Here is a 24,870-nt window from a genome sequence, read left to right on the forward strand (position 1 = left end):
CTAAACAACCAACTAATTAAAGATCTCCGAGATATGCCTTCCTATAAACAAGAATGACAAAAATACGAAGATTGTTACCATTATAGTTTAGTTTGGAGTTGAAAGAGTGAAGAAGCAACATCTTAAATTCACCAGATCCTCCCAAAAGAGCATCATCAGTTCATACCATCACCTTTCATTCTTGAATTCAACTCCACGGAAAAAACGTAGTACCCTTGTCTTCCATCACCGAGCAGCAGTGACAGTAATCAACCAATTCTCAATTTCAAAATAGCTTCATCCCTCTCTGTAATCAACAACCATACTACTGTTGTATCAGCTCCATTCATCTGTCTTCAATAAAGCATTTATCGTTCCCTAGCCGAGACCTTCCAAGCAACTGCCATCACCAACTCAGAGCACTAAGATCTTAATCCTCTGGAAATCAAAAAGCACCTAGAGCTGCAAATAAAACAACTGACAAATTAACAATCCTATGAACCACAATATTTGAAGCCTAGAATGAAAATTTTACTTGTAAAAAACAACTGACAAATTAACAATCCTATGAACCAAGACTATGTGATCAATTCCTTCGATGCTGCTTATTCATACTTTCTCCAATCATGATTGAGATCTAAAGCCTAAAATATCTAATAATATTAAAGAGAGGCAGCGACTGAACAAAAAGGGGAAACATGGACTACATACCATTCATCTCTTCAAATTAGAAATCTAATAATATTAGATTCAGGAACACCTCTACATCTCAGCGTCCTCGTGTTTAATCTCAAAATCAATGGCAATACATCAATTTTCTACCAAATCAAAAATGAATTGATACCCAATTTCTAGTTTCATCTCGTCTTCAGTTCCATGTCCAGCAAATACATATCCTTCCTGTCCTTGAATTCACTCTAACAAATTTTACAGCAACCACCGCAATCCATTAATTGAATCGACATCGGGAAAAAAACACAATCTAGTTTTTACAAGAACTCCATCTTTATAGATTTTTTGTTGCTCTTGCTGTGAACCCTCTTGTAATTTGTTGATCCCCTCTTTAACTCTCTGAATATCTCGCCTCTCTTTCTCTGGCCGAAGGAAAATGTGATTTAAAGGAAAAAAGCTGCGATAGAACCCAATTTCTTAAATTATGGGTGTACGAGAACTTTTCACCCAGAAAATGGGTGCGTGCGTGAAGTTTCACACCCGTGGGTTTGAGGGTGGGGAAAAACACAAAAATGGGTGTGGTAGTAGTTTTCACATTATAAAACAGCCGGATAATCTCTTCTTCTACTTTTTGCTTAGGGTTTAGAACATGGTGGCTTTTCTATTCCTTCTAGTTATGAACTCCATGAACATGTGTAGCTAATTATCTTTTGGTTAAGGAATAAGTTGGATTTCCAAACATGGGTTATGCTCAATAAATTATTTTTGTCTCATGTTTTATCGATTATGATTCGCTAGAAATATCGCCATGTATGATTGATTGTTAGTTTTGTCAAGTTGCAACTTGGTAGAACTCGTAATCATATCTATTGCTAGTTTAGGATTTATTATACGTAAACGTGGTACACCTTAAATAAAAGTGGCATAATTGTGATTATTGCTTGTAGTGATACATCCTAGTAGTCACAAGTGAGTCATAACCTTTGTTAAATCGGATTAATGCTTTTACACGTCCAATTACTTTGATTGGCCTGATTTCATAGAACTTAATGCATCTAGGGAATTAAACTTGATTAGTGCTTTTACACGTTAGGTTGTTCTCTAAGATAGAATTCATACACTCATCTTTTAATGTGTTTGTTGATGAAAATAGGAGATTTGCGGGATATACTTGCGATCAAGGTATCTTAGGGCCTTTGATAAAAAGAGAGATTAAATATCAATTCTAGTTATTGTTAAAAATCATGTTTGTGAATGAAGATGAATCCTTAGCCAATATCTGCTCTATTTGATTTACTTGTTTATTTCTTTGTTTTTATTTTATTTTATTTTAGTATATAAAAATCAGAAAACCCCCATCGGTATTTATAGGAAACCGAAACAATTTGACAACCTTAGTCCTCTCTGTGGGAACGATCCTTTCTTGCCCTTGCTATATTATATATTTTGAGTAGTGAGAAAGTAATTTATTTTTGACGGATACGACAGCGATCAACTACATGGTCGTCCATCATCCCATGTAGCTGGTCCCTCATTTACTCAGTGATTTTCAATAAATCACCAACTGATCATCAATCGATCAAAATTAGGGTTTCAAACTGAATGCTCTGCAAATCATAATTTTGAGCAAGTTTAAACACTAATAATTTTATGTTGATCCAGCAATTAACATCTTAATTAATTATATAATATTCAGTCTAGCTACCAATATTTTAATTAATTTTTTATTTGGTCATGTTACTAATAATTCATCAAACGAGCAATATTCGCTCAGACGAGCAATATTTGCTCAATCCATCAATATTGGTTCAACTATCAGTATTCAACAATTCATAAAACGAGCAACATTTGCCCAGTTCATCAATATTCATCATGTTGATCCAATTATCAACATTTATTCAAGAACTATACGTCTCAGTAGACATGTTCAATCCATGAATCCTAGAGCATTCGACAATCATGCTAAACTGAACAACACTTAGACTCACTGTCTAATCAGTCAATAATTAACCAATTAAATACACGTCTACCTTGCAGACTCCACGTTCATGAGACATCAATCACGTCACATGGGGGGATATTAATTAGGGTTTTGGTTTGGCGGCCTACGACACGTTCATCCACGATGAGAAGTGTGAGTAAGTTGTGCAAGCGGTTGAGGGAGTTAGCAAATTAGTGGGTGGACGATCAATCCAGTCTCCACACGACATGGAACTGATTTTACCACGATCTCCCACTTTCCCACTCTTTCACTCAAGAAACCGTCACATTTACAGAGATCAATGTGTTTACTATTCTGACAATATAAATAAGTTCAAAATCGATGATTGAAAACAACAATTCTCTCGATCGAAACTTAATCACAGAACTCAGCACTCAGTAGTTTTTCAATTTGCAGAAACCCACAACACATCTACAATCCTTGATCATCATTGATCCCACACAATTTTCAGCTTCCCTCTTACAGATCAACCCATCTCCCTCTTTGTTACTGAATTGACTCTAGAACGGCCATTGACTTGGTATAGGCCGGAGTCCTACAGATTGATCTCTCGAACTCAAAGCACTCCCGTGCAGTGCATATGTTTGAGGTTAAGCAGTTTTCTCGGTTGAGGAGTCTCTTCCACACGGTCGTCTCTTCACTTTCCTAAAAAACCAGCAAATCGTTTTTCCCCATCTACAGATTGGCGACCACAGTGGGATATTAAACTCTCGGTTACAATCTCAACTTTCACAAAATGGTTGATCTTAGGTCAGGCTCAGTTACAAATCATAACACAAACAACGCTAGCGCTAGAAACAACGGTGGTACTCCTGAAACTACTCCTGCTTCCAACAACGGTGCTGGTGATACCACTCCTCTTCAAACCAACATCGGCAACCATCCGCTCTTCGGCCGGTCTCCCGAGGAAATCAGAGAAAATCCGCCTACCATAGCTGATCTTATGAAGGTGCATGAGACTCTCGCCAAAAATCAGATTGACATGGGTGCAACACAGAAAGAGCTGTGCAATTATCTCAAAACTCTCACTGACAAGATGACAGAGAAAACTCAAGAGAAGGGAAAGGACAAAGATACATCCTCGACCGATGATCTTGAAGTCACTCCAATCCATGTAGTAGACGATGATGAAGTTCACAAGGATGCAGATAACTCACTAACAAAGGAACCTACGGGATTCATCACTCATGAAGATCTGGAACGCTTCATGGAGGATCGAGGGAAAGATAAAGCATCATATGTTTATCGTCATCAACCTACATATCCTGCTGCTATGCAAAGAATTCCTCTCCGAAGGGCTACACTTACTCAACGTTCACACTGTACAACGGAACAGGGAATGCTCGAGAACACGTCTTTAGATTCTTGGATACACTAGGAGAGCACGAACACATCCATGTCATCCGTCTGAAGGAATTCTCGAAATCTCTGACAGGATGAGCATACACCTGGTACAACAACATTGCACCTGAGAGCATCCCTAGTTGGGGAGAAATGGTTAATGCCTTTTACAAGAAATAATTCTTCTTCTCTGAGCAGATTACTCTCCATGACTTAGGAAGAATGGCTCAGAAGAATACTGAACATCCGAACGACTACGTGAAGAGGTTCAGACTGTTAGAGCATTGCTCGGTCGAACTCGCATGCGTTGCTATCTCAAGCATGTTTGTCAATATTAGTGATCAAAACTATAAGTATTTATTTCTATCCTATTTTTAGATGTCTCAGACTAGGACATAGATAGTGTAGTTGAGCTTACATCTCTCGGTATTCATCATTTGAAGACGAAGAACTACTAAGGGAGCTTGTGGAACTTCATCAACAAAAGGTATGTGGAGACTTAAACTCATCTATTGGAAAGTGTATTTCTACTATATCTCCTATATTGAGACATAAGTCGTGTTACGATATAGTTTTCTATTATACACGTTGAGATTTCAAACTGATTTTACCTCGCTTATATATTTCTCGAAATATGTGTTGGCAAGCTTTCGCTTTAGCCATGTTCATCTTACATTCCTGATGAAAGTCCGAATAAGATCATATGAAAATTGCCGAGTTACATCTAACATGGTTTGTGTGATAAAATCATTTGATTTTGCCTTTGAATGTTTCATTATGATAATTTCAATAACTTGAAAATCGCTTTGACGAAAAATAGTTTGTGAACAACAACTATATAATATCCTCTAAGAAAGTTTCAATGATTGAAATTAAGAGTTGATGATATAACCATCCTTGGATATATGCTTATATAGTGTGTTTGCACATTAGTGTATAAATCCATAAACCGGGAACCAAGTGTATGCACATGTGTATATACAAAATTGGTGAAGGAGACAACATAAGTATGCGTACGGGTACGCATACTGGTAGAAGTTTTCGAACCGAAAATATATGTTGTATTTAGGAATTACAAACTCCTAAACTAGTCACCTTAAGTATGCGTACCCGTGCGCATACTAGAGGAAGTTTTCGAACCGAAAATATGTGCTGAGTTTGGGAATTACAAACTCCTAAACTAGTCACCTTAAGTATGCATACCCGTACGCATACTGGCGGAAGTTTTCGAACCGAGAATTTCTGCTGATTTTGGAAACTTAACAAACTCAAATACGGTTGCTTAAGTACGCATACCCGTACACATACTTAAGCTGGTTAATTTGTCAAATCAGTCTGTTCATGAACTTAAACATTTAAATCTTAAGAAATGCAATCATTGCAAACCGTGGCTATAATGTTCATGAGTGATTCAAGTGAATCAACCCGATTTGGTTTCAATTGTGTCTTCTATACAATTGAACAATTCTTTAAGTAGTTTCATTTAAGTCATTTGAACTAGTTATGAATAAGATGAATAAGGTTAATACGAGAGTAACCATATGACTAACTTCGGTTTACCATTTTTGAGCCAACATGAGTGTACACATTTGGATACGGTTACATAAACCTAAATGAGGGTACATTTCATTTGTGTGTAACAAGCTAAGTTCGATCTAACGGTTGAAAGATATTAGCTTGGTTGAATCAGGTTTTTCATCTAACAGTGATTATTGAATACTTTGTTACCAAGGTAACTTGGATTGCAAACCCTGATTTGAAAACTATATAAAGGAGAACTCTAACAATTGAGAAACCTAATCCCCACACCTCCTGTGTGACACTAGTTGTATAGATAAAGTCGATTCTCCTTTAACCTTAGGTTTTCCTAAACCTTGTAGGTTGACTGATGAGCGATTAATTCTTACATATTTACTACCCAAAATATATATTGTTGGTGCTTATTTTGGTATTTATTGTGTTTTTGCAGGTAAATGAATAAAATTGGCTCTTCCAAGAAAATCGGCTAAACCTAGGATTCCAAGAAGAAAATATGGACTACATAGTACAGGGGTCGTGGATACTTTTGGATCTAAATGGGATAGGCCCAATTTAAGTTAGTGAAGGAGATGATGGGCTGAAGTTGGTTTAAGAAATTAACATGCTCGGGCATTTTGGCCTCGTGGATTTTAGGATGAAGGACTTGGTGATTAGTTCTCGAAGGATTTAGGAGGTATCACGTAAAATGAAAAATCCTACTCAATAATTAATGTACGAGGTACGTCGACATGGTGGAGGAAGAAAGGAAACTAAATATCTTTTGCAACTAAAGAAGATTGATTTTGAGCATAAGATCAGTATGTGCTCATATAATATTTTCTTTCCCATGAAAATAAAAGCAAGTGGTCGGACATGTGGCGAGTCTTTATTAGATGATATTGTGTATTCTTAGACAAGTGGCACACTCCCATTGGATATGACATGTGGAAGAGAATTAAAAGAAGAAGGTTAGATTTTGTTGAAATCTATATATTGATGTCGAGAACAGGAAACCAGGGGTTATTGGAGAGCCGGTGAGCCGATAGCCAGTTTTACAATTTTCTTTTATTTCTTCTATTTAGTTTTCTTTATAATAATGAGGAACTAGAATCACATGATGGGATTATGGAGGAAGCGTTGTTCCAATAATAAAGTGGTATTTTCTTATTAATTTACTATTGCAATTTCTTTATGATTATTTGCACTGAACTATAATTGATTATAATATTTTGATTAATTAGTTGTGTTCTCTCTTGATGGTGCATGCTTAGTTTAGAGCTCTTGATGTTCCATACTTGTGATTAACAATTAATATTTTGGAAATCTAATATTAGCAATATCTTAAAATCAAATTGAACGTATGAATTTCATAAATATTGTTGTTAACTGAATCACTTAAAAATTGGTCAATGGTGGAATCCATAGTCTCAGTTCTTTCCATAATCTTAAATCTTAAATCAATCTTCACAAGTCAGAGAGAACGACAACCTTCTTACCACTATTTAAAATCCCATCAACTTTTGGCGCCGCCGACTCGGATTTGTTTTGGTATTTTTGTTTGCTTTTAGATTTGGAGATAAGCTAAAGGAAAAGAGAAAGTGCTGAAAAGAAAGGAAAAGCCCAAAAAGGAAAGAAAAGAGAAATCCAAAAGGAATGAAGAAGAAGATTTTGTAAATAATTTTATTTTTATTTTTTTTGAAAACTCTAATTAAGGTTTTTATTTTTGTAATATTTTATTTTTGGACATTTTTTTTTCTTCTTTTCTTTTGGACATTGAACATTGAACTTTATTTTTAAAACCCTACGGAAGGGTAGTTTTAAATAAACTGTTTGCAGAGAAGGACGGCGATTACGATATCGCCTCAGCCCCTCGGGTTCGTACATGACATAGGATTCGTGGCCCGAGTCGACTTCAACGGTTCATCCCCCGTCTGGAACGGGAGGTAAGAATTCTAAACACCCGCGAATCCCCTGTCAGCGGGTTTACTGGATGATTTCGTATGCATATATGTTGAGGACCTGAAATCGGATTTAATTTTCTAGTAAAGGGCAAGGCCTGGCCAAATCAAGATAAGGACTCGGATTTCATCACCGTTTCCTTCTTGACCGCCTTAGGAACACGTTACCTACGCGAACCTAAGCCTTAAAATTTGGACTAGAACGAGACCGATAGGGTACGAGCTTATTAAGAAAGTCGTTCGGAAAATATTGGTTACTCTTTTGAGAATTCTTTGAAGTTCATGATGGTTTCTGTGAGTTGAATACGCCGCCTTGTAACGCCGGTGAGGCCTTGGGTATCAAATCTCCACTGAGCTTCCCTTGTCTCTATTCAACTTACTTTAACTCGGATTGATTCCAGAGAGGTTTTCTCAGATTGTAACGAATCCCTATCGAAAGAATAAAAGTTTGTCTAGAAACAATCTAATGGAGCCATCATGCTTTTTGTTTGCTAGATAAAATAGGCTTGTTGTGGTCGAGTCAGCCTTCTTTGTGATTGTTTAGAATTCCCTTGCATTTAGGATGTCGAACTGGTATAACCAATACAATGATTATTCGACTGAGCCACATGAACATTATTATTTTTATGACCATAGTGTGAATAGTGGTTGGGAAAACCAAACTTTTGAAGGTTATGGGTCATACCATGGTGAGCCCAATTACTATTCACATGAATACAGGTCATACGAGCAAAATTCCTATAATTCCTCTTCTCTAGATGAGGCACGTAAGATACTTGAGTCAACGCGTAAGTTACATGAGTCGACACATAAGTTAGCGGACACAGATGACTTAGTTATAGACGAAAGAACTGTAACAATGAGTGAATCTTCTTTAGAAGATAACCTCATGAAGTTAGCTGAGTCAACATGTAAGTTAACTGAGTCAACACGTGAGTTTGCTGAGTCAACACGCAGGCTTGAATTAGAGACGGAAGAAAGAGAAGCTCGAATTACTCGTGATTGCCAATACATTCTTTCCCATATCACCCGTGAAAATGAGGATAATTTTTATAATAATCAAGACGAAGAGGTTAAAATTGGTAACACTACTTGTTTAGATGAGGTTCGATCATTTTCATGTTATTATAATGATGATTATGATGAGGATAGTATTGATGAAGAACATGAAATATGTAGGCATAGTGATCAGGAATTTGTTACTCCGATTGAGCTTTATAATGATGGTTTTGTTTCTAGTACAAATCCAAATAATTTTAATAATTATTCACCTATTCAAAAGGATGAGGATTTGACTAGGGATGCCACCGTTTTAGACGATGTAGTTCATGATCCTTTAGCCTGCAGTGTGTTGGATAATCCATTATTAGATGTGCCTATCAGTGAATCGGAGGAACTAACTTTGATTAACACCTTAGTTAATGAGCCTTTACTAGAAGCTTTCTCTGATAATCCTGTATATGATTGCGATGATGGTTTAGAGGAACGAGCTTATTTTGAGTCTAGCGATTTAGAAATAACAGTCTTAGACAAAGAAAGTGAACTCGTAAAAATGAGTGAGGATGCACCTGATTACAACTTAGAAGAATCAATTTACCATTTTCAGGAATCTAATGATTTAGAAATTAGGGAAATTGTGACTAGTCTACCTAGAGACACTTAAAACTCTAAGTTTGAGGGTGATTATCACTTTTCTGGTGCCTTACCTTTAACTCTTAGAAAGTTTCCTCGTGTAGGACTTGATATTTTTTCCTCAACCATCTTACAAGATTATCTTCATACACTTTCTCCTGAACCTAGTTGTGTCCATAAGAGAGCTCAGTTGTTAGAAACCCATCCTCTGGTTGATGTGGTTAACCCAGGCTATGATACCAAGATTGACTTTGTTTTCCCACCAAAAACTTTTCTTCCAAATGTGGGAACATATGATTTTCAGATGTGTCGGTTATTAAGTTTTGAGACTAAACCTAATTACTTTAGGAAAATAGGGTCGACACATTTTCTTAAGGAAGACCACCTCTTTCATTGTGGTCAGCTGTGTGAGTCAAATCTAATTGACTTAGAGGATCCCCGATTATTCAGGCTTTTGTTATGCGCTTCTAAGTTCTTAGTTGAGTATTTCCATAATCTTCAGCCTGATCTTCAGAATGCCTTTGAGGAAATCCAACCGATGAAATGTTTGTATTTAGACCCTTTTATAGAGCCTGAACCTGAACCACAACTAGATGTAGTTTTCTTAAACAAGGGTATGTTCGATGTCTTCTTGGTTTGTTGTAGTTTCCTCTTCTTGTGGTTAGCACTTTTTGATCCAGATGACCCACAATTATTCCCGCTACTGCTTTATGATTCTATGAGGTGATTAATTCCTTCCGATTTCTGGCAGAAGACTTTAAATTTAACACTTCTTGGGAGGTAACCCAATCTCATGCAACACGGTAATATATTTACTTAACTCTTTTGCTTCGAGTGGTAACAATTTCTTCTTGTTCATGTTTTTAATTTTATATTTAGAACATTAAGGACAATGTTAGATTTAAGTTTGGGGGTATGGGAGAAACTTTTTAGTTGCAATAAATAAACTCCAAAGCCTAGAAATTTATGTTTATTAAGGATGACACTAACCAATCTAAGTGAATGGGAACATCTTGGTTGTAGGAGTTGAGGAACCAATATGATTAGATGGAAACATCTAAAGAGTCTATTCATAAAAGCACAAAGCTCAGGTGTTAGAATTTAAAAAAAAAAAACATGGTAGTTTCGCCATATCTCGTTGAATCCTAATCTTTCTGTTTTTATTTTTTAAAGTGATTTGGTGGGGAACACGATTCAAGTTGTTACCATTGATAGGGTGAAATAGAGTAATTGAGATACCACAACAAAAAAAATTAACGACTTAAAGACTTCATTGGGATTGTGAAGCCAGACCGATACTACTTCTCTTGTAGTTGTGTGATCTGATCTTGTTGTTTCTATCGTACGATTAAAATTTAAAAATTGGCTTGAGATTTATTTCTCCAATAGGCAAGATAAAAAAGTAGTCACAAACATCTTCGTCTCATCGTTTGTGATTCCACAATATCTAGTTTTGCCATCATACGATTTAGATTATTGTGAGGTGATTGATAATACTGGGCTGTTCTTCGGGAATATAAGTCCGGTTTATCAATTGGTTCCTGTTCACCTTGATTTATCAAAAGACGGAACAAAAAATCTTGGGTATTTCTGTGGGAGACTGATTTATTCAATCCTATAGACTTTTCTGTGTGAGACAGGTTTGTTTATAAAGTCTTCGACTTTGGATCGTAGCAACTCTTAGTTGTGGGTGAGATAAGCGAAGGGAATCAAGTGCGTAGTATCCTGCTGGGATCAGAGACGTAAGGAGCGCAATTGTACCTTGAATCAGTGTGAGATTGATTAGGGTTCAACTACAGTCCAGTCCAAAGCTAATTGGTAGTATAGACTAGTGTCTGTAGCGGCTTAATACAGTGTGGTGTTCAATCTGGACTAGGTCCCGAGTTTTTTCTGCATTTGCGGTTTCCTCGTTAACAAAATTCTGGTGTCTGTGTTATTTCTTTTCTGCATTATATTTTGTTATATAATTGAAATATCACAGGTTGTGCGTTAAGATCAATCAATTAGAATATTCAAACTTTGGTTGTTGATTTACATTGATTGACACTTGAACATTGGTCTTTGGTACCGTTCAAGTTTACTCCTCTTATATTCAATCGGGCTCGCAGATTTCTATTTTCTGATTGCGGATTGAATTAAGAGTTAGAGATATTAAACTCTTTGATATACTTTATTCTAGATAGAGTCTGACTGTCTAGTTGATTCTCTAGAAAGTATATGGGAGTAAGTCCTCTCAAATTGCCAAACGAATTGTTGGGTATGGTTGTTAGACCCCCGTATTTTCACAGACTTGAAGCTTTGAATTGTCATGACCCTAATATTACTGAACAACAATTGGTAGACTTATGAATCAACGGGATGATCCCAGTCTACAAAGCCTTGCTGGAAAATCTCCGGTTCCAGACTTTCTCAGAATTTCATGAAGCAGCCAAGTGATTATCAACTACTGCTCCAGCCTTGCTGGAAAGAACAAAAACCGTCAAAACCGAGGATCCGCGAGACACTCGAAGCAGCACCATGCGCCTAATAAATAAACAATATAATGTTCAACCTTACATGAATTTTTCCGAGGGGAGGAAAAGGAAATCTGATGCACAACAACATAAGAACATCCCTCCAGAATCTCACCCTACAAAAGCACCAAGGAAGGACAACCAGGCTAGAAATGCACAAGCACCATCTTAGCGTCAGAATGACCAGGAAGAGCCAGACTTTCCTTTTCCCATTGAAGAGGTGATCGAGTTATTGGAAGTCTGGATTCAAGACGGTATGATCAAACTACCTCCAGTCAGGAGAGACCGAAAGAGGAGGAAGTGGAGAATCCGCGCTACTGCCGCTTTCATAGGTATGTAAGTCATTCTACAAGTGATTGCAGAACTTTGAAGCGCATATTCAAGGAAATATCCGATTCAGGAGAACTGGGGACTGAAGGAGTACACAAGAATCCTTTCCCAATCAGAACCTTTACAATCTCCAAACAACCAGTCAAAGAAGCAGTTCAATCATTAATCGTGCATGTCTGCGAATTGCTTTATATGTCGAAGTCTCAAATAGGGGATATGTTCACGGCTTTGAACCATATAGTTTCTGGGAAACGTCTATCCATTCCAGAAGTGATCCCTGAACCTCCAGCCACCGACGAAGAGATGTACAATTGGGGACTGCTCACCACAGTATATCTCAAAGGGAATAAATTCAGAAGAGTGCTAATCAATGTTGGCACATCTATCAATATTATTCCTTTGAAGAATCTCAGAGCCGCAGGTATTACTCGACAAGAAGACACTCACGCTCCTGTCTCGGTCAGAGATCACGAAGGAATATACAGAGATTCGTATGGGTACATTATTCTCAAGATGAAAGTTGGTTCAACCTGGACAGAAACCAAGTTTCATATAATCAGAGAAGATCCAGGATATGACATGATCCTCGGACGTACATGGATTCATGCTGAAAAGGTAACTGCAGTACCTTCAATTGCACATTTCTCTGTTGAAGAAAGCTCTGACTCGAAAGAAATAGAGAATGATCAGTCATTTGAACATTTGGAGAAAGTTCAAGCCTTGATGGAACTCAAACAAAAGCCTGAAGAGATCGCACATGAATTCGTCAAAAGATTCCGTACTCAGAAAAGTCTTATTCCTCCTCATCCATCCATATTATCAACTTTCAAACATGCTACCCTACTCAATCTTGCTAATAACCTAGCACTCACAAAACACTACGAGTGGTTGATCTCTCCCAACAATATTACACCAAATGGTTAGAAGCGGAGCTTCTCCAAATTCAGCGTCTCACTGATATGTTCATTGCTGGAATAATGACCGAACACAACAGTCACTATCCTATGTACTCTCCTTTGCATGAGTGTCCATATGTGCCGCGGGATTGGAAAGCTCCACAAGCATGAAATCCACTATACGAGGAATTCCAAACCAACAGAAGATATTCAGGGCACGAGCAACCAAACCTAACAAGTTTCATGAAGGGGATTTAGTTCTCAAGGCAACTAAACGTAATCTTCATTCCACAAGGAGCTCTAACTGGGAAGGGCCTTTTATGATTGTTAAGTCCGCAGTTGGGGGATCCTACAAATTGGCTGATATGAAGGGCAAGACAAGTTTACCAGTGATACACCAGAATTGGCTCAAAACTTTTGACGTCTGAGGCATTCAGCGCCCTGGGTATTTTATGTTCAAAACAAACGCTCAAGACACTTGACGTTTGCATTTTAGGATTTTCTTTCACCTGTATTTTCATTTCCTCCAAAAAATTTGCAATACTTGCATCCAGTATTTGAATTCAGTAATTTATCAAAGTTCTTTTATTTAAAGAAAAATATCTATCAAATCCAAAATCTAAAAGATAATCCTCAATTATTAACTTATCCAAAACCAATCAAAAAATCAAAACTAAAGTAACCTCACATCTCTAAGAAGTTCAAGGTTCAAGAGATTATGGAAAGGAAAACTAAAGGAAGCCGGCAAAGTAAGATTTATGCTTCTCAACATTCTCCAAGACTTGCAAAGCCGCTTTCTCCAACTCCAGTTTTTTAGTCAATTCGGCGATCTTGGCCATTTTATCCACCACAGCATCACTGGTAAAAGGTACTGAAAAGGCGAGGGTACCCAAATATACCTCAAGCTAAAACTTTTCCTACCTATAAGTCCTTTCTCCGAAAGTGATTTTCTATGGACTGAGTCGAGACAATACAACTAATCGGTTCACACTTCGTGTGATCGTCTATGGATACGAGATCGAGACAATACAACAACGAAGTATGTTTACTTGAATACTCTCAGGATTAAGCCGCTACACAAAACTACACTAACTTCGTATAGTTGAGACCAAGTAACTAACCCTATAGTTCACTTAGTTACTTATGTATTCCCACGCCTCCAACTTATAAATAAGTCACGTACTTGGAACAATTCCTTTGGTTCGTATTCCAAATAGTAAAGGAACAACAAATATGTTTGGTATCAACTCTATTCAACCAAGTGATATGAGTCGAACAAAGTATCTTCCATTTATCTCAACATAAACTTCTTCGTCAGGTCCTTAGATATATCTTATATTCAATCACCCAAAGGTAATCGATTAAGATTAAGCCAACAACACCTTTAATCCGAAGAACTGTGTTGATGCCGATCTACTCAATTAATCAATCCAATCTACCACAAGGATAAACCGATTATTAATTGGATCCTCTTTTACCGAAACAAGTAATGTGCACACCAAAGATTATAAAACCCAAGTCAGATCTTTAATATCTTCTTAAATCTTTAATAAAAACCTGCACACAATCACTTGAATCTCTTGTGATCAATCACACACAGAACGGAGTCTGCTAACAATGGATTATCACAAGATCGTCTTTAGAACTAACAACAGTCTAAAGATCCTTGTCGAAACTCTGAACTATTTTGAGTGAATCTTATATCAGAAGAGAAGATTCTCAAGAATAAACAAACTAGGTGCAATCAAATTTCAACCACCGTTAGTCAATCAAATCAATCGAAAACAAAAGATAAACCCAATTATCTAGTTTCCCACCAACGGGTCGCGCTAGAGATTCTCAATCCCAAAGAAGACTTTAAACTGAGCGGCTGTAAGAGATTTCGCCTAATTAGGTTACTCTCCTCTCCGAATAGGCGGTTACACCAATAACAACAACAAAAGAGTAAATCTGTTGTTACGAAGGATTAGTTTGCTAGAAAGGAAAACTTCGTGTATTTATAGACAAGGAAGTTTGGACACCAAGGAATTTCCAAAACCGAAAATATTCTCAAGATACTCATTAAAGCAAAAATTCGGTTTTCATAATTCCTGGAAATGCTTTGTCCAAAAATAACGATCGCAATCTCTCGGAAAATCTAATTAGTAAATGCATATTACTAATTCTGTAATTTCCCTACAAAATGAAATTAATAACCTTATTTAAAAGATTCTTAACTTACTTATTTTTCGATCCTGGGATTCTCTTCCCTTAGCCGTTAAGGAATATCTTTGAACAATTAAAGAAATAATCATTCACAGCACGTGTTCAAAGTTTGTCGACATTTTAACTTTGTAAGTTGTCTTTCACACTTACAACCTTGAAACCGATTTTCCACACTTCCAAACAAGTTTAGAATTGATTCATCTGACTTTCAAGAGCTATGTGATTTACCAAACCAACATTTAATCACAATCATGGGTTTACGGTTATACCAAAACAAGTTTCGGTTCTACCTCCATGTGAGTACTATGCATAGTCACACTAGCTTTCCAAAAATTCGGTTGACTAGGTACTAGTATCGGTTCCCCATATATATATGGTATCTAACTTATATGTGTTTCACATGTCCATAGGATCGGTTCCCCTTTCTGTTATAAACCTTGTTGCACCCCATACAAGGATCGGTTCCCTTCGATGTACTGCACCCCTTAATGGGATCGGTTCCCCTCTCCCAAAAGTTGTCAGACATTACAAAATCCGATCATACCACAGGTGATTACTTAAGATCGGTTATACTAATAAAAGTTATACCAATACATAAGTCAGACCTTTGTGAATAGTTCTACCAAGAACATAACAAGTTGTGAGCGGTTATACTCTATCACACATATTGGTTGTTCATAAGATATGCAATGAATAACAAAACCAATAACACCTGGAAATTTCCTTTTCGGTCCACAAACAAGTTTATGAACTTACTTCCTTAGAACACATGTAAACATTGTTCCCTAGGATAAAATCCTCACTTCATACCCATACATAATCACAATAGCATTCAAATGATTATGGCGATGTCTTATCTACAAAGTTTAATGGTTAAGCAATAAACCTCGTATTGTATTCCTAATACTATGTCTATCTAGAGTTCAAATATGCTTCACAATTATGTTTTCAACATGCACGACTTGAAATATACGTTAGGGAATGAAATAGTTCAAGTCAAATATCACTAACCTCGAGTGGAAGGATGATTGTTGTCGTTGTAGCTCCTTGCTTCTTCACATCTTCAAGACTTCGCAATACTTTTAATGTTTCATATCATAATACTTTCAAGCTAACCTATACGAAGTTGACTCTAGTACATAATCAAGCGACTCTTAACATGATTTTTGATTCACTAAAATATGACAACCAAACTTGACATACCAACGCTTGGTGGGTTCAACCGAGCAACGTTCTAACAGGTACATTATTCTCTATTGCATCCTTGTGTTATTTCTTTTTCCGCATTATATTGTTTATCTTTGTAATTGAAATATCACAGGTTGTACGTTGATCAATCACAGTAGATACGTTCGACCTAGTTTGTTGGATAAGACTTGATTGATCCTTGGATATTAGTTTTTGGTACCGTCCAAGAACTCTCCTTGTAGTTAGGTTCACAGATTCAGTTCTGTAAACGTTCTAACAACAAGAGAGGGGGAGATATAACTCTAGACACTTTTATTGATTGAATTTTTACTCTCTAAGTTATGTTGAGTTTGTCCATATAGAGTTCCTACGAAAAAGTTGGTGGTGTATTTTGGTACCTCCAGTGTTTTCAACACCATAAGAGTCTATCTGTGTGCTTGGAAGACAATCTGTAAAGACATCGAAGCAGGTGGACTGGGATTCAATGACCTTACTGTGTTTAATGATGCTTTACTTACTAAAGAGGCCTGAAGATTATTTACTAGCTTCTCACAACTTTGGGAGATGCTATGAGGGAAATATATTTTCCTACAACCATCCCACTTCATGCTCCGGTGAAAAAGAATGTTTCATGGGCCATGCAAAGCTTATATAGAGAAGTTGAATTCATTAAAAGGTTCAGTTTCTGGCAGCTTCAGAATGGGGAGAGTATTCAGGTGTGGAAGGAAAACTTTATTTTGGGTTTAAATGGACCTTCAGTTCCCATAAACACTCATGATGTTCTCTATTCAGCTGATATTCTTGCTTACGATCTTATAAACCAAGAAGAAAAAACTTGGAAAAGTGATATAGTAAATCTCTTTTTGATGTTGCTGCAAGGGTTATGAGAATCAGAATACCGAGGATGGCAAATGATACTCTTGTATGGACCTTGAAAAACAATGACACTTTCTGAATTAAGTCAGCATACAACAAGCAAATAAAGATTAAAAACAATAACCAAGCTAGCAGTCCAGAAGAAGTTAAATTGTGGAAATCTCTATGGGGTCTGAAGATTCCTGAGAAGATTAAGTTTTTCTTGTATAAGTTTTTCACTGAAAAAGTTCATACAAGTGAAAGAATCGCAAGACAGATTAGAAGTCAACCATATGATTGTGCTATGCATACTAATACATTGGAGTCTACAAACCACGTTCTTATCAGTGCAGTTTTACAAGAGCGACCTATACTTCAGACTTTGGTAGAAGGCGTTCTCTTCAGAGTATATACTCAAAAAGTGATCTTCTCAGAGGAATTTATGAAGAAGAAGTGTGCTTAGATAGTGAGATTTTTGCACCAAAGTTATTGAACTGGTATGAGGCTACTGTATGGGACATTGCTGCAGCTAGAGCTTATCAGGCTCTGAACCATACTGTTGCATGGCTACAGGTCAGTCTTCTTTTTATTCTTCTTCTTTACTTGAATTCGCATTCTTCTTTTTTTCGCATTTCTAAGTACTTTCGTTACACTATCTTCGTCTGTTGTCATCATGAAAATTGTTTCGTGGAACTGCCAAGGTATTGGAAATCCTGATACCAGGGAATATTTGGATTTTAGTCTTTCCAAGTTTAGTCCTGATATCTTCTTTTTGTCCGAGACCAAAGCATCTAACAGTAAAATGCATCTTTACTTGCAACATACTAAATATCCTAATTTTTGGTATACTTCTTCTGTGGGTCTCTCTGGTGGTATAGCTTTAGCTTGGAAACAAGGTATTGATCTTGAAACTATGCACATTACTGGGCATACAATACATGCAATTATTCATACTCACGCACACCATTCAGATTTTCTTCTCAGCTGTATGTATGGTGCTAATGACTGTAATGAAAATCTAGCTCAATGGCAGTATCTTCTCCAAATGCAACCTGCAGTCGATTTACCATGGGTTTTGTTGGGAGATCTTAATTTTACAATGTCTGATAGTGAAATCAATAGTATGAGTCCTCATAAGTCCACTCACTCTCGACATATTTGTACAATCATTCAACAATTGGGTCTTCTTGACATTGGGTTTTCTGGTCCTACAACAACTTGGTCTAATCACAGATGTGGTGCTGCTCATGTTGTAAACAGAATATACAGAGCTCTTATGAATACTTTATGGCTTAATAATTACAGTCATGCTCATCTATCTCACATTGCTCCAGTGGCCTCTGATCACTGCCCTATTTTGCTATCTACTCTTCCTGATTCTGGTGGCAATTTTTCTTCTTTCAAATTGTATAGATGTTGGTTCAAGGTGGATTCTTGCAAGGAGACTATTCAAAACTGCTGGACTCATCAATTCTTAGGATCTCCTCTATACCAATTGTCCTCCAAATTGAAACATACAAGGCAACAACTTCAGCGATGGAAAAGAACTTCTTTTGGCCATATTGAAACTCAACTTCAAGATGTTCAACAACAGCTACAACAGTTTTACAACAATAATTTGACAGCTACCCATTCGACTGTTCAATCTCTCAGTAACTAAATGTCTCATTGGTTATCTATACAAAGAGATAACTATATGCAACAAGCTGGTGAACACATCCATGATGCAAATAGAAATACAGCCTATTTTCATGCAACAACCAATTATAATAAACGAAGAAATCATGTTGCTGCTATTCAAGACTCTTTTGGTTTGTGGTATGATACAAGATCTGGAATAGAAACCATCTTTCTCAAGCATTTTACTGCCATTACAACCACTTCAAAGCCACAGATTCAACAAGAAATTTTTGATTCTTTTTCTCCTTGCATATCTGCACCTGACAACACCGCACTTCTTCAAATTCCTACTTCGCAAGAAATTCAAGATATCGTGTTTCAGATCAGATCATGGGCTTCACCTGGTAATGATGGTTTTCCTGCAGCATTCTATCAACAATGCTGGTCATTTGTTAGCACTGAGGTAGTGAATATGGTTCATCATTTTTTTTGTTAACAAATACATGTTGAAGGCAACTAATCATACTTATCAAGTCCTAATACCCAAAAGCATGCATCCTCAAACACCTTCTGATTTTCGACCTATTAGCTTATGTAATGTTAGCTACAAAATTCTTTCGAAACTTATAGCTAACCGCCTTAAACCTTTATTACCTAATATCATTTCTCCTACACAATGTGCTTATGTTAGTGGAAGACATATACAGGATAACAATATTATTGCACATGAGCTTATACACACCATGAAGAAAAGACGAAAAGGTAATATTGTTTTGATTGGTCTTAAGCTTGATATGTCCAAGGCATTTGATCGTTTAGAATGGCCTTTTTTATTAACAATTCTTCGACATCTTGGTTTTCACTCAGACTGGATACAAATGATTGAGCAATGTATATGTACTACTCACATTTCATTGCTTGTTAATGGTCAGCCAAGTACTTCTTTTACCCCTTCAAGAGGAATTCGACAAGGAGACCCTTTGTCTACTTATCTTTTTCTGCTAGTGATGGAAGCTTTTTCTAGAATGATTCAACAGGCAATTAACAGAGGTCATCTTAAAGGTATTAAAGTTGCAAAATCCATCCAAGTATTAAATCACTTGTTTTTCGCGGACGACTGTCTTCTTTTCTTATAGGCTAAACCATATCATTTGCGACATTTACAAGATCTTCTGCAATCATTCAGTCAATCGTCAGGACAGGTAATTAATCTCCAGAAGTCTACCATTTTCTTTAGTACCAATGCCTCTCCTTCTTTCAGAACTTCTATCTACAACTTACTTCAGATGAAGCAGATGGGATTAGGAGAAAAATATCTAGGAATACCTTTCCTTATGCACAGATCAAGAACCAAGAATTGTCAAGGTATTCTCAATAACATGAATACGAGGCTTCAAGGATGGAAAAGTAAACTACTTCATCAGGCAGGTAAAACAACTCAACTAAATGCAGTTTTGAACATTATGGGCATGTATCAAATGCAGGTTCTTAAGCTCCCTAATTCAACTATTTTTCAAATGGACCAACTGCAAAGGAATTATTGGTGGGCTAATCATCGTTCTCCTAAGCCTGTTCGTTTTATTTCTTTGGGGAAAATGCGTCTTCCTAAAAGGTTTGGTGGCATGGGTCTTAAACATCTTGATCTTTATAACTCTGCATTACTTACAAAGCTTGCTTGGAATCTCCTTCATAATCAAGATGAACTGTGGGCTAAAGTTTTGAAGAGTAAGTACTTCCCTTATCATGATTTACAGTTAGAACCACCTCCTGATTCTGATTCTACGAGTTGGATATGGCAAAGTATTTGCCATGGTATTAAAATTCTCCATCAGTATGCTAAATGGCAGGTTGGAAATGGTGAGAATATTAATATTTGGACACATAACTGGATACCCATCCTTTCTGAACCTCTTCAAGCTTGGGATGATTTACACTTGTGTGATTATCAATGGGTCAGTCAGTTAATAGATAACATTCAGCTCAATGGAATGTGCCGATTCTTCGACAACTATTCACTCCTCAACAGGTTGATTTTATTCTAACTATTCCTATTGATCTTAATCAACCAGATAAACTCATTTGACCTTTAACTTCTACTGGAGTCTTTACCACCAAATCCACCTATCACCATCTTTGTAATTCTTCTATCGACCCTTCAACAACACATGATAATTTTTCTTCTAGATTTTGGCTTCACTTTTGGAAACTAAAAATACCTTACAACCTCCTTATTTTCTTGTGGAAAATTATCCAGTATCCTTCCAGTGAAGACTAGGCTTTTCTTTATAACCTCTGACAACTCTCAACATTGCAGCATGTGTGCTTCTCAACATCAAGAAGATTTAAATCACTTATTTTTTAGTTGTTTATTCAGTAAAGCAGTTTGGGCTTCTTGTCTTCCTCACTTGCCACACCCCAGCCAACGTTATTCCAATCTGCATAATTGGATCGGTTCATGGTTAGATTCGGAAGATGACGTCAATCTCTGAAACTCTCCTCAAATTCATGCTATTGCTGCAACACTTTGGCATACCTGGAAAAGTAGATGCAACGTGATATTCCAGTTTCAGTCTCCTAATCCTAATACTACCATTCACAGTGTACATTCTTATTTTGCTCTGCATCATATCACAGGCAATCATAGTATCCCTGTTCGACACTTTATTAACACTACACTCGGTAGTTGGAGACCACCACCAGTTGATTTTATTAAAATCAATGTGGATGCATCTTATATTTCACATCATTACTTAGCAGGTATTGGTTTGATAGTTCGAGATTCTACAGGTCACTTCCTTGCAGCGAAAGGAATATTAAGAAGAACACATAATGTGCATCAGGCTGAAGCATGGGCAATGCTTGAAGCAATGCATTGGGCTATAAATAATGGATGGTCTCAGGTGATATTTAAAACAGATTGTAAGGGTATATCTCAGTTTATCAATAGGCAGACTCCTCTTCCTCCTTGGCATAGTTCTACTTTGTTAAATAAGTATTTAGTCTTTGTAATGCCAATACAGGTTGGCAATGTAATTCTGTTCCTAGGTTTTGCAACAAGTCTGCAGATTATCTAGCTAAATTTGTCAGCGATCTTGTTTGTATAGAGAATGGTGGAGTGTCCCTCCGTCTTTTCTCTTATCGTTATTAGCTAGAGATGTAACAACGTTGTCTGTTATGTAATATATTGGTTCGCTTTGTTAAAAAAAAATAAAAAAATTCCAAACCCACGAGGAACTGGAACGTTATAAAACAAACAAGGTTTTCCAGACACGATTCCTTCATTCACATAACTCTCACCTGATATAAAGTTAGGTTGTCATATAAGAACCAAAATTGCCATGTTAGAAGAATCTCCCCGCCTGAATCCAATTTTTACTGTGCTACACTCATTGCACACATGCTCTGCCCGATAGGAAAGAAGGTAAAACCCATCGCAAACACAACAACTGGACTATAAAAGATCCCCAAATCAAATTAAAGCCAACTTTGAACCAAGATCTTCTTTCCTGCATCAAAATTTCATGTCACAATTTTTGTGGCTTTCATCTTGTAAATTCAAGAAATGAAAGCATAATTCGAATTTCTTAAACCAGTGACCCGAGTTCCTTACTCTTATTCATGCTGTCTGGAGATCCTTCTGTCAGGAAATTGGTAACTTCAACTTGGGATAAAGTATGTTGTCCTCTAGAAGGAGGATTGGGGATTAAAAGACTTACTGTTATCAATAAAGCTCTACTGATGAAACTCTTATGGAGGATTCAGAATTCAGAGGATGAATGGGCAGTGTTCTTGAGAGCAAAATTTACATTAACAAATAGTGAGTGGATTATACTTATTATAAGTAGTCTTCTATATGGCCAGCTTTGAAGTGGGTAATGGATGAATTGAAGCAGAAAACATGATGGTTGGTGGGAAATGGACCAAACGGTGCTAGCATTTCAGTCTGGAAGGATGTGTGGGTTAAGGATCAGGCTTTATGTGATTTATTTCCAAATAATGAGTTTATTATGCAAAATCAGAAGATGAGTTTATTAGTTCAACATACTCTTGTTTAACACTGAAGGTCACTGAAAAGAAGATACACCTAACAAGGGAGAACAGTACAAGAAGTAGCAGGGATACGACTCAAGTGTATCAGTAGTACCATTGTACTCAAATAAATATGAAAGAATGTTCTTACACTGCTTTTGACACAGAATCGAAGAGACAAATATTTACTCTTCAGCACGAATAACCTTCTGAGAGGAGGTAATCTTTGAGTAGTCAGTTGATGGTTTACTATCGCTTTCACTCTTACTATTGAAATCAGTGCCTTTAAATGTAGTTTTTGTAGTTCGATAATGACTGCCAAAGGCAGTGCCAAATCCCCATCCAAGGCCAAGCCCAACTCCACAGCCTCCACCTTCAGATCCAAATAAAACAATCAAACACTGAACTAATGTGTAAAGAATCTAAAGATCAATCTTATTAGCTGCAAGTAATAGGAATACTGAGTGAATACCTGCTCCGAGACCCAAGAAACCCAGTGGCATACCTGAAGCGCAATAAAAGACATTGCTAATCAGTAAAGAGTGATTAACGCATAACAAACTACCTGAGGGTATAAGTGAGCACTAGTCCTAGTATCTTTTAGCAGCAAGCCAACTGAATTTACTGAGGCAGCCCAGGAGCGCCTGCATTGTGCAGCAGCCTAACCCTGGATTAAGGAGATGCATGGCAATTATAGTTAACTAAGGAGCTAAAATTATGCAAATACACTCAATTATGACACTGTGTACATGTTTTCTTATTCTCGTAACCAACTTAAATTGCTCATAAGATTACTTCTTACCACTCCTTTTTAATTACCTTTAGGTGGGTGTATGCAATGACTGTTTGTAATTGTAATGAACATAACACTGCAAGTCTTTGAACTTGGGCAATTAGCAAAGTACGGAATTTAAACGATAAATAACTGACGATGGCATCAACATTCAATACCCTAGTGGTTGTTCTAACATTCAATTCATCAATCAGCTGTGTAAGTTGTAGACACTGCTAAGTAAGATAGTGAATTATGGGCATGTGAAGGTGGAGTAAGAAGATAAAGTATTACCTCCGAAACCCCAACCGATTCCGAAACCACAACCAGCACCAAATCCTGAGTTAGAAATAGATAACATGAGACTTTTTTCTTAACAGTAATGTTAAACTTCAAGGGAAAACAAACAGAGAAAAATGTATACCGAATCCGACACCGGAACCATTGAAATTAGTGAGAACCATGTTTGTTAGCGCCTTTCTGTATGAATAAAGAAGCAATTCAAGGAAGGATATTCAAAAAGGAATTCAGGGAAAATGGAGAAATGAAACCCTAACTAGGTCAAAAAAAATTTTGGTTTTTTGTCAATTAAATTTAGATGGTAAGTTGGGTATTCTAATTGGAACAGAAATCAAAACCAAACTAGCAGATTATGTTCAATATACCTACCGAATGTATTAATTTTTCACAGTGCAGCTCGGGAAAGGGTCTACGGTCGCAGAATTGGAAAAAGCAGAGGTTTTGTAGCGCTACCAGTACTATCTTTGATGGTTGAATTGAGGTGAGAAAATACAGATGATCACAGTAAAATGTTCTCCCAGCTTTGTTATATGCTGAACTCATGTTTGTTAAACAACAGCCTAACAACGGATCGCATTTTTCAGTGCTGGTGAAAATTTCAGGATAACCCTAGATGACCGGGAGCAGTGGCGGGCGGACCGAAGAGAAAGAAAACACGACTAGATACCCACACGGGGAAATTGGGGGAGACCCAAAATAAATAATATTTTTATTGTCAAGTCCATAATTAATTTTGAATACCGTGACACCCATAATTATTTCCGTGACACTTAAAATTATTCGAAATTATTAAGAATCTATACATAATTCGTCATGCATACTATTTTTTCAGTTATGCATACTATTTCTTCAGGCATAACTCGTTATGCAGCCTAATTTTTCAGGGGTATAATTGGCAACGTAACTTGGACATAACATATCTAAAAATCTGCGCCTTGGAATTTTACAAATTTTATATCATTGGAAATCTTTTTAAGAGAGCTAGACAACGAGTACAAACAACAATATCAATTTTTTGTTTTTCACGAAAAAATCGGAGGTGATCATCATTTTAGGAAAA

At 36.8% G+C, this 24,870-nt stretch overlaps 1 protein-coding gene across 1 annotated transcript; it reads right to left on the minus strand.

Annotated features, from left to right (window-relative positions):
• Positions 1-21,879: 21,879 nt before the first annotated feature.
• Positions 21,880-24,340, minus strand: LOC113289208 (protein TRIGALACTOSYLDIACYLGLYCEROL 5, chloroplastic-like). Its single transcript, XM_026538406.1, has 6 exons — positions 24,180-24,340; positions 23,935-23,990; positions 23,805-23,849; positions 23,211-23,243; positions 22,320-23,111; positions 21,880-22,215 (listed from the first exon to the last, which is right to left on the minus strand). The coding sequence occupies exons 2-5, from the start codon at positions 23,972-23,974 to the stop codon at positions 22,924-22,926; spliced, it is 306 nt and encodes a 101-aa protein (XP_026394191.1). The 5' UTR covers positions 23,975-23,990; positions 24,180-24,340; the 3' UTR covers positions 21,880-22,215; positions 22,320-22,923.
• Between the last annotated feature and the right edge of the window lie 530 nt (positions 24,341-24,870).

This window comes from Papaver somniferum, chromosome 6, assembly GCF_003573695.1.
Source record: "Papaver somniferum cultivar HN1 chromosome 6, ASM357369v1, whole genome shotgun sequence".
Classification (NCBI taxonomy): Eukaryota; Viridiplantae; Streptophyta; class Magnoliopsida; order Ranunculales; family Papaveraceae; genus Papaver; species Papaver somniferum.

Coding starts and splice junctions, on each gene's coding strand:
- LOC113289208 (XM_026538406.1), bottom strand. CDS start 23,974: ATGGTTCTCACTAATTTCAATGGTTCCGGTGTCGGATTCG. Junction 23,244..23,804: donor AATCGGTTGGGGTTTCGGAG/GTAATACTTTAT, acceptor ATTGCGCTTCAG/GTATGCCACTGGGTTTCTTG. Junction 23,112..23,210: donor TTTCTTGGGTCTCGGAGCAG/GTATTCACTCAG, acceptor TTGGATCTGAAG/GTGGAGGCTGTGGAGTTGGG.